At 39.5% G+C, this 11,397-nt stretch overlaps 1 protein-coding gene across 2 annotated transcripts; it reads right to left on the bottom strand.

Annotated features, from left to right (window-relative positions):
• Positions 1-809: 809 nt before the first annotated feature.
• On the bottom strand, positions 810-10,966 carry LOC111834408 (cell division control protein 42 homolog). 2 transcript variants are annotated; one of them, XM_023793662.2, is made up of 6 exons: positions 10,858-10,966; positions 8,429-8,570; positions 7,728-7,800; positions 7,442-7,551; positions 6,076-6,273; positions 810-2,956 (listed from the first exon to the last, which is right to left on the bottom strand). In XM_023793662.2, exons 2-6 carry the CDS (start codon positions 8,531-8,533, stop codon positions 2,855-2,857), a joined length of 588 nt encoding a protein of 195 aa, XP_023649430.1. In that variant the 5' UTR covers positions 8,534-8,570; positions 10,858-10,966; the 3' UTR covers positions 810-2,854. The 2 variants fall into 2 exon arrangements, with proteins under 2 accessions (XP_023649430.1, XP_023649431.1); XM_023793663.2 differs by lacking the exon at positions 810-2,956 and adding an exon at positions 3,789-4,514.
• Positions 10,967-11,397: the final 431 nt, after the last annotated feature.

Below are 11,397 nucleotides of genomic sequence, written 5' to 3'. Positions count from 1 at the left end.
ACCTGCCCATCTGTAGCACAGACCTGTCCATCTGTAGCGCAGACCTGCCCATCTCCTCACCAGCTGCTGTACATGGCTTAGAGTCAGGCTCAGCACATGCTTAATTCAATATTATTTGTTGCTAATATGAGTAATGAATTTGCCTGTTACTACCACCTTGGATAAGATCATCTCCTACGTGGTCCACCTGGTCCACTAGTAGGAGCAGAAATGTAGAATGTCTGGCAGGGAGCTGGGAGAGAGCAAAAATGCGGACCACCTGTGGGTCCCCCAAGGACCGGGTTGGGAAACACTGCCCTATGTTAATAAAATACAAATGCCACATGCCGTAATGCAGTTTAACTAATTTGGTGAACATGCATAAGTATCAGAGTTACCTGGCCACCATATAAGGACAAGCAGTTAGGCTAATCGGTGTCTGTAAATTGTCCATAGTGTGCGAGTGGATGTGGACTGGCATTCCATCCAAGTTGCACCCCTGCCTCATGTCACGTTCTGCCAAAGTAGGCAGTTGGAAGATGGATGATTGAATGAATGCATGTGCATTTGCTTTAAATACTCACTTTTGAAATTTCTCCAATCACAGAAAGCAAGATTATGTACTAAAGCAAGGGGATCATCAATTCACAAGGGGGCGCTGTATGTACAGATGTTTTTACCCTTTGAGTCATCAGAGATATCCAGTGCTGTGGGATTGTCTGTTTCGCATGTTGCTGTTATTGTGGTTAATTTGGGGTGTTTGCAGGAGTGAACACAGGCATGGGCACAGCGTCTATCAAACTCAAACATTAACACACAGGAAATGTAACTATAATGTAAACGTTAGTTTAATATCACAAAACAAAGATTCCAAATGCAGAAAACAAGAACGAAACATTTGGTTTTGCACAAAATGGTTACAGTATATGTTGTAAATCTAAGAAAGGTTTTAAACACTCCATAATACAACCAAAACACATTTAAATAATAAAAAATAAAAAATGGTTGGAAGACATATGACACAACGCAGTGCACCATATTACTCACAATCTTGCTGTATATTGCATAAATTAATGGCAACAAATAGAGACTTGTAAACCCAGGCCAATCCTGACTCCATTTCATATAGTTTATTAATTATTTTAAACATCACTTTTAAAATACTTAAGTTCCACAGCATACTCATACAAAGGGTAATTTAGGTGAAGGCGACATATTAATCTGCTGTTAGGAATGCTTACATCGCTGCTCCATAAATCATAACGTGAGCCCTCTAGGGTCGCTAATCAGTTAGGGGAGGACATCGACAATGCTACCATTCATAAATAAAAAGAACTCCTTCAAAGAGGAATCTTTTGTTGAAATGCTAGCTGGCTTCTGAGCACTGTATGCCCACGGCAAGGACCGCAAAGAAGGCCATTAGCCGGGAAAATCACTGAGTGATATGATCTAACTCATCCTCTCATCCTAACTACCCAACTAGAGCTACTGCATGTTGCTCCTGACCAGCGTGGGGTCCAGAAGCTTCTCTACAAATCTATTACAATGAGCCAGTCATTTGTAGCAATTTTTTAAATGGATATCAATGTAACCAGGACTTTATCAATTTAAGGCAGGTCTCTCGAGGGCCCCTGGAATCTCCGGCATTCGACCCCACTGAGCTTGCATTCAATTGACCTTGATTGAGCTGATGGTTGATTCAATAATTTCATCCAAAAAAAAAATCAAGGTGATACATAATGCTGATTTGTAATTTGCGTCTAACCAAACATGACTGGGCCTATACATTCTTCATTATTTTATGGATAAATGCTTATTTAGAAAAACAGATTATGGCCTGATCAATCTTGGCTCATTAACTATTCCTACACTTATTTATATGGGTTTGCTTAAATTTTCAAAGAAATGAAACAAGAGGGTCCCATCCTCCACTTTCACCATCATAAGCCTCCCCAACTGTAACGGATCTGGCCCAGTGAAAATGTCCATAGCTAAACCGCTTGGCTTTAATTTAAACTATTAAAATAATTCCTTTTATCAACAGCTAATCAGGGCTAATGAAAAGCTGAGGGGGACGGAAGACTGCCGCACCCGCCGGTGCCCCATGAACTGGGAGGTCACAGGCAGTAGATCACTAACCTTCCAGTACATTTCAGGACATGCCTCCCAATGCCTCATCGACCAGCTCTCTCCACTTTCATCCTCACTGCTACGTAATGAGTCATTTCCTGTCTTCAATGGGGTGCGATATCTAATATCTAAATTAAATGTGGGTTTGGAGAGCAATTCTCAGACTGCTCCTGTGGGATCCACTCTCTTTGCCGCTTAGAGTTTAACCGTTAATTAAAATTAAATGCGAGCTGGATATAGTAGCTAAGAGAAGCAGGATACACATCCGTAAAAAAATAATTGTTTCAGTATTACAGATACAACTGAGTGAATAAAACTGTTGAAATAGTAAATATTTTATTCTGATTCATTGGGGTAAATTTCAGCACCAATGAAGGATTAAATGAATTACAAAATAAATGAGCAGTTCACAAATTACATTATATTATAATACCAACTTGAAATGAATTAATTGTTGTTTAATATTTCTTAGTAATGCTACATTCCACGCAATGAAGCCCCCCAGGACTGGGAATCAGCGGTTTAAAGAGGTCTCCCCATCATAATGCTAAAAGGCTGGAAATGTACAGGTTTTTAAGATCTCTTCTAATCCACTAACCATGCTTCTACAGAGAGGAGAGGCTAAATGACCTCAGTTAAGGAATTAATTGCTTCAAAGTCTAATGTGCTGAAAACCAGCCCACCAGGCCCCACTATAGAGTATGAATATGGCCTTAGCCCTCAGAGGGAATGTTAGGAGAGACGATCAGAGCAGTGCACATCTGTGCAGAAGGATTTTCGGCTTCTTGGGCTCCGGAGGCTCCAGGGCAGCCAGAATCGCCTCATCAAACACATTCTTCAGTCCTTTCTGCAAACACAGGGCACAAGAGAAGCAAAAATCTCAACACGCATTGTGGCAACAGGAGACACAGGCACTTTTATTTTGGAAAACGCACACAATTGGACACACCCGAGTACAGTGTCACGTCAAAACATCTTCCGCTGAGCGAGAGCAGAAGGTATGGAACCTCGGGAAGGGCAGCTATGCCATTTTAACAATCAGGAACCAATAAGTATTTCGGAAGCAGAGCAGACTGGAGGGCAACATGAGATATGCGAGACATTTGAAGAGGCGATGTCACATAAAGCGAAACGTGACAGGCTGAGGGCATCATCCTCAGAACCTCCCTTCTGCCACACAGCATCAGTTTGAACTAACAGGCCATATAACTTTTCCCACGTGTACAGAAAATGCTTTTATTCCTTGAGTGCTGTAGTTGTACTTCTACAACTAAACTTTACTTTTGAGTTGTACATCATATTGAAAACACTTAAAGACAACAAAAGGGTCCGCAAATACTGTCAGTTCTCAATTGTGATGCAACAAATAATCGTAAATACATGCATACTAATAACTACCTTAGAATATGCAAGCCAAGTTGCTTGATATTTAATTCTGGTAACAGCGAACAGGATTGTTTAATGCATTTGGGCCCTGAGAGGGATGAAGAATGTTAGGACTACATTTGCTAATATTCACACGTTATCATTAAATCCATAATTGAAACAAGATGGTTTCTGAACCTGTTCACAACTATTGTATTTCAATTGGATCACAAATCTTAAAGCAAAGGGTTGATTCGGTCATACACTGCCAAAGGCCTAACATACACCCATAAAAGTATCAGATGGACAGAATATAAGTGATTTCAGTTTTCCTTTATTCAAGTCACATTGCACATGATCATACTTTTCATTTCCAAAATCTTGACACTTATCATCCACTGACCAATTGTAGCCATGGATTATATTAGAGATTTATTTTCTGATACAATAGTAAAAAACTGAAAATACACTAAAATAAGTTATGCAAAAATCTTAACAAAAAACAAACTTCACAATGCATTCATGAAGAAACGGCTTTCTTAAGGTTTGCCAAAATTCACACTGAGGTCACAAATAATGTCTTTTAAAAATAAAAATTTAAAAGTTAACTATCCACAAACTGCCTAGTCTACAACTTAATACTAAGTGCAGATATAGAGAAGGTATTTCCATGGGCAAAATGCACCCAGCTACCCCTACATCAGGTGATTCAGGAAACATGTGAATACTTAGAGTAAGGCCGAAGAAAGAAGAGGAACGGCAGCACACAATTACTAAAGGCAAGACGTTCTTAAAGGACAGGATAGAATGAATGCATTTTAAAAATAAACAAAACAAAAAAAACGCAGCAGCTTGGAAAAGTATACGATGGACCTTTTTACAGTAGTGGATTAAAAAAAACAGCAGCTGGGAGGAAAAGTGGAATTAAGAAATGGAACAAAAACGGCATTTTAGAATATACAGCACTTCCGCTTTCGCTGGGTTTCTGGTGGCTCAAGGGCAGCCAGGATGGCTTCATCAAACACATTCTTCAGACCTCTCTAAAAAAAAAAAAGGACAGGGAAAGGGAGAAGTTAGTGGCCAGTGATCAAAGCAAGCAAGGCGGAGCCATTGCACCAAGAAAAACAAGTGCTGTTAAATCAGTAGGTAGCGTAGCTGGTTAAAGATGTAGCCTTGAGACCCAAAGGCTGTCGGTTTGTGTCCAAGGTGGGGTCCTGCTGTAGGACCTTAAGGTGAGGTACAGAACCCCAATGACTGTCTAAATGGGTAAGAGTCAAGCCATGCAAACATACTACACAGTAAGCTGGAACTAGCATGTCGACAGTGCAACTGTCAGACCAAGCGTCTTCGGAGCTCTCAGGATGAGAAGTGTGCACACTGGAGGAAAGGCACCTGTTTGATAATTATTCTACAAAATGCAAAATGGAGAACAAGATGTGCAGGAAAGTGCTTTGGCTTGGAATTAAAAAGTATTGTTAAGTGGTAAAACACAAACATCTATGATCAAAGTTTTTTTTTTTTTTTTTTAAAAAAAAGGATAATAGAATAAAAAGTATAATCTTAATGGTACAAACAGTCTTCTCTATACATGATATAGATGAACAAAAGGAGGCTATCATCTACACTTTATCACAATCTGGTTAAAACAATGGAATCCAAACTAATCTATAAATCACACTATCTGATGCTTACAATGCTATGCTGAAATGTGGGAAAAGTAATATCATTAGAATGAAAAAATCTTAATCAACAATGCATACGTTTAAAGAGCAATACAACTAGGATGCAGCCAGTCAGTTTATAGCTATATAGGTACATACCACCCACTCGCAGATTTGTGGTATTCTATTAATAAAATATGATTTTACACAATTGCTCCTAATGCCTGAAGACCCCTCATCAAAATTCCAAAGATTGTAAAAATGCCCAAAGAATGAGCACAGAAAGCACACTATATACGCAAACATAAAAATTTATCACTGCCCTTTGAACATCTGCCATCTGAAAGTACCAGCAGAAGACTTAGACTTAAGATCTTGTCCTCTTCGCCATCAAATATTTTCACAAATCAAAAATGGTAAACCAGGTGGTTTTAATATTTTCACCAACATTTCAAATCCACATATTTCTAGTGAAAAAAATGTCTTCAATTAAAATACGAATGATCATTTGAGAATACTGGTCTGTCAATGGAAGAGCGACATGCTAATATAGAATCCACCTATTTTTATACCACTTCTCTTGCCACAATGCAAGCTTTAAGTGCAAGTTCAGAAACTCACCAACAAGACAGCCCTCAGCCATTCTGGCACCCAGAGAAAATCAGCACGAACAATCACACACCTACTGATAACTCCATGTCTTTGCCATAAGCAAGTCAATGTCAACAAAGGCACTGAAGTGTTGTAAAGCTCAATTCAATTAATCATAGGCCTTGTGCCTTGGGAAGAATTGTGTAATTTTCATTTCAGAGAAGGTGTTTTCCCAAATTAATACACTCACATGTCAGTACACAAACCTTGGTATTTATTAGCTCTCATTCTGTGTGAAAAGTGCTGATTCAAAGTTGGGTTAATGGGTGTGGTGCATTGTTCCTCTTACCTGCGTGAGGGCAGAGCACTCAACGTATTTCACGGCCTTGAGGTCACGGGCCAGCTTCTCGGCTGTCTCGGGGGTGATGGGCTTCTGTTTGTTTTTGGCGAGCTTCTCGATTGTGGAGGGGTCATCCCTCAGGTCAATCTGCGTTCCCACCAGCAGAAACGGGGTCTTTGGACAGTGGTGAGTTATTTCAGGTACCCACTGTGAAAAAGCAAATTGGATGTCAGTACTGGCAAAAATGAAAAATGTATTAGGATTCTTCTGTACAAGACACCCTTCCTGTGCTTATGAAACAATAGGCACTTTCACAACAGAGGAACTTTTTTCCAGAACCAGGAACTTTTGTCAGATTCACACCAGAGAAATTCGGCCCGACTGCAGTTCCTCGGAGGCAGTTCCAGAACCCTTTTTAGTACCTGCTCCAGACTAGGTACTTCTTGTTTGAACACAAACTACTGGGGATGTTCTTACAGCAATAGCTTGCCGATTGGTTGACCACAAGCACTACTGTTAACTTGGAAGTTATGCTAAAAAAAAAAAAAAGTGTGGGGAAAATAGATCTAACTAGCAAAGCAAACAACTGGGCAGATGGAATTATTCTTGTACTTCATTTACATTTCATGAATACATTTTTTTGCTTCCGTCTCCATATTTCTGCATTGGAAAATTTGATCAATAACCAATATGCTTTGTTCATTATCGATGGTACCAGCAGTGAAACTTGCCAACACTTAGCAGAATACATTTCACTCAATTAAAAAATGGTGTAAATGGAAGATCAATCTGTGGGTCAGATTTAATAATGAAATATACACATCACTGGTCATATATGAAAATATTTAAATAAAAGGCCCATTTTGATCACAATTGTTCTTCAAAAACTAGCAATTTAACAAAACACTTGTTCATCCTCCATTGTTTTGGGGTCTTTGTGTAGTTTCGAACTGTGAGAAGGTTAACCTATGAGCTTTTTGTGTCTCAAATGCTTATTTAGTATTAAGGTCCCAGTTCTGTTGTGCAGTGTGAAAGTGACACACAAAAGTGGCCAAGAGCTACAAAAGTCCCTGGTCAAGACAGTCCGGGAACTTGTAACCAGGCACCAGGTTCTGGAACTTCGGTGTGAAAGTACCTGATGTACAGTAAATAATCCCTGAAAAACTTGTTACTAGATATTGTCTGATGTTCTGCTCTATACTGTAACTGCAGAGGTTCCTCCATAGTACAATAGCATAACTTGTCACCATTAACTTTAAACTCATACTGTTAATAATCGCTTTAATATCTACCATTGTAAAATGCGACAATTCAAAGAAACAGCTGACTTTTTCTATTTTAAAAAAAAGATAACTATCAACAGCACCACACACACCTTTTCCTTAACGTTTTCAAAGGAAGAGGGTGAAACGACTGAGAAGCAAACTAAGAAGACATCAGTCTGGGGATAGCTCAGAGGTCGTAACCTATCATAATCTTCCTGACCTGGGGAGAAAAAAAAAGAACCATGTTATTTCACACTACAGCCAGAGAATACTAGGGATGCACAAGTTAATCCTCAGATTTCAAAGGCAAATACAACCACAAAAGACAAACACTTATAGAACCTTATTTTACATTACCAACACTTAATAATTAGTAAGAAAGGGGTTGCACTATACCTGCAGTATCGAATAATCCTAAGGTGTAAGGTTCACCTCCAATCATAACCGTTACGGCATAATTATCAAAGACCTGAAAGCAAAAAAGGGTCAATAAGTATGCTGAAGCACAACTTAGTTTCCTTATTTTCTTCATTCTACAGGTGTCTATTTGAAATATTTAGCCTACATTTGACTTGACACTGTACTACTTGATTACTAGAGTTGTACTTGTATACAACAAAAGATGCACAATATTTCAGTTAATATATAACATCGGCCAAAGTTCGTTTAATATCAAGACATGTGTCCAATCGACCAATGTGTCTTGGTCGATACTGCTGTACCATATTTAGTCTTTAGTCAATCAAAACTAGCAGCACCAAGCTGAAGGATGAAGAGCTTTGTCAGCTCATTCACCACTTAGAACCTCGCTACAGTCTCCTAAGGTGGCACTTCTACCCTGGTGTCTCACTGCCTGATTATATGATGTGATTGCTACGCATTCACAGGATCCTAAAGAGGTCATATCATCAACATCACTTTCATTACACATTTACGGAGCTCAGAGGCTGGCCAGTTATCAGTAATTAGACAAAATATAAACATTTTGGCAAAAAAATCCATATTGGTGCACCATTACTAGATACATTTACACTCCTAATACAAATGAAAAAAATATATATACGCCATTCCATTTTAAGATATGATAAATGACTTACCGTCGGTACATACTCAGATGGAAACTTGTTCGTAGTGTATGAGATTAAAAGGCAGGTTTTACCAACAGCACCATCGCCTACTACAACACACTTAATAGTCTGCATAGCTGTATTCCTTCAGGATGCACACTTCTCATTCAATCTGCAAAACAATAAGATCAAATGAGCTCTGCAAAGAGCTGCCAGACAGAAACCCAGTCACTGCAGATTCCACTGCTGACCAATTCTTGTTCTACATAATTCACAATTTGTTTATTTGCCCTACATTTACAAAAATCTTGATACATAACAGCCTGGCTCAAGACTTTCTAGGACTGAACTAAAATTAAGAGCAAACATTTTAGATTTAATAAAAAAAATGAATGAAGTCATTTCCTCTATTACATTTAAATCACATTTGTTCTATATAAGATCAGTTTACAAAGCCAATATGGGAAAAAAAAAAACTTGTCCAACAAAAACCTTGCTCTGAGCTCTGAAACACGTCCACCAGATGGAAACGTGAAATAATGCACCCCATATAAAGACAACACTATAGTAATGAGATACCTAATGATGCCATACTGGGGGAAAAAAAACACCCTTCTAAAACAATTTACCTTGGTGTGAGCAGCCACAATCCTGAGGAGCCACATTCTGGTTGACTTTCAGCTTTTGTTACCATTTGGATTGCTAGTCACTTCAGCAGCTCTCGAAGGCATTTTTAAAAAGCGATATAAAAATGTTCGAGGCTGTGGCTCAAGAGGACTAAAGCTGCCAGTCTAATTTAATTTGTGAAAATGTGAAGGAAAAAAATGTTAGACTTATTTAACTTGAAAATGCCTCTATTTTACAAAGGAGGCAATTTAGTGTTTTTAAAAAGCAACACTCATAGGGCGCGGTAAAGTGTTGAAACCTTTGGGTACTGTTCCTGCTTACTGCGATCAATGAAAGACATACAGTACCATTTAAAATTCCATATGTCTGCCTGGTACATTAGAAGAAAAAGTTGGTGTGCAGTGATTCATACTTTCAGTATGTGTGCCTTTTTCCTGAAATTGGGAAAGTTGAAGCTTTAACTGTACATTTAAGGGGATACATACCAACAGGCCCAATTCCGGCATTACGCATTTACCAATTGTAGAAGCACAATTCCTTTCTGTATCAAAGCTCAGCTCACAGGAAATGCACTCAGAGGAGTTTGGCTATGACTGGCCTTGTCGGCCGCGCCGCACCCCACCCCCCCCCCGACACTCAGCTCGTTTCCTCACCCGGATTCACAGGTTTCCTCACAAATCTATACACGCCTTGCTATTCCTGACTGAATGACTTCCCACCGCCTACAGCTACATCTGCCTCGGAGCGAACCGATTTATCCGTCGGCTAACAGATCTCCCCTCCAAAGGCGTCCAACAGATGGCTGCTTACTATTCCCCGGCGTGAATGCATGGAAGCTACAACCCTGATGTGGTGGAATTAGTTTTAAGTAGTTTGCCCGAGGCGCGGAGACACCAATGCACACACCCAACTCCCTGCTCTACAACATTACGTATAATGTTACCATGATTAACTCACTCTCGACAAAACAGTTTGCAAACTTTCCAACTGACATACAAATACGTTGTTTTAAACGGCCCGGAATTCAGGTTTCCCATAATACAGGATACGAAAATTGTACATCCTTACAGCTTCCACTGCGCATAAAATGCCATACATTAACGAACAACCTCTTCCTCCAATCCATAAAATTTTCCATACACCGACTTCTAAACAGAATGCCTGCTCCATTATTAAACACCTTATTTACCTCGGACTGCCTGGATCTGATGACAGAGGCCGGTGTCCCACCGAGCCGCGCGCGAGCCAACGCAGTGCTGCATCCCGACAGGATCAGCGCGCTTCCGGAAGGGCATTTAACCAAACCTAATGCTAGGCGACTGTCCCTACAAAAGAAGGTTTCAACCCGATAACTAGGTATCTAGTTATAATATACAACGTAAAAGTCGTGGGCAGTAACTATTATTTTAGCTAAAACGCGAATCAATCCGTTTTTCGCTCAGTGCCGTGACATCACTGTACACCGCCTGACCGGCCATGGCAATTCGGATGAAAACGAGCCAAATACCGAGCTATTTTCCCAAGTGACATAAAATTTGGACGGTCATTACTAACAGCCAATTTACGTAACCGTTGGGTAGAAGAGAGATGTACATTTACCCTTAACCGGTCGAACACATCACCATTATAACGATAACTGCCCGATTCAGCGGACGCTAGCTCGGTAGCTAATTTCGTCGCCTATCACAAAATTTGCCAAAAACCAATACTTTTAGAACGCAATACATTGCTGCTTACTGTGAGAATACTACACGTAACAAAAATCACATCCGTCTGTTAAATATTTACAAAAAATAAAGGGAAGAAATTAGTATTTGCATAACATTCCTTACCGTTGGAAGCCTGACCGCTGACGGTTCTGCGCCGGGCGTTGGCAGCACGGGGTTTCCTTATCCCAACTGCAGGAGTGACTTGTATTTTTTTTTTCTTCTCCTTTTTTTCTTTTGGCGCATGGAGGTTTAACAGCTCTAAGCACGTTGTTGCCACCTACTGTACAGGATGGTCACAATCAGAAATTTAAAATACTTGCAAAATTTCAAAGAAAACGTCAGTTGACCAGGCAAAAATTTGAGGGAGACGTAATGTATTATGTATTAGTTAATAGACTAATCTGAATTCGTTTTACATAACATTTGCCTTTATTTATAATCCTGAAATAAGTTTACATTACACATCATTCTTCGTACAACCTACTGTTGTTTTATCCACGCTGTATTAAAAGGGACCTAGGCACACATATTTTGTAAACAAGTAAGATCATATAATAATTATACTTCTAATGGATGCGAAGACATCCTGTAAGAAATGAAGGGGTATTGTTTTTTAAGAATTTGAAGGAGAATGTGATTTACCCAAAAGTAACACATGGGGGC

This window comes from Paramormyrops kingsleyae, chromosome 6, assembly GCF_048594095.1.
Source record: "Paramormyrops kingsleyae isolate MSU_618 chromosome 6, PKINGS_0.4, whole genome shotgun sequence".
NCBI classification, from domain to species: Eukaryota; Metazoa; Chordata; class Actinopteri; order Osteoglossiformes; family Mormyridae; genus Paramormyrops; species Paramormyrops kingsleyae.
Note: the sequence above shows the minus strand (reverse complement) of the source record. Positions and strands in the feature narration are given on the sequence as shown.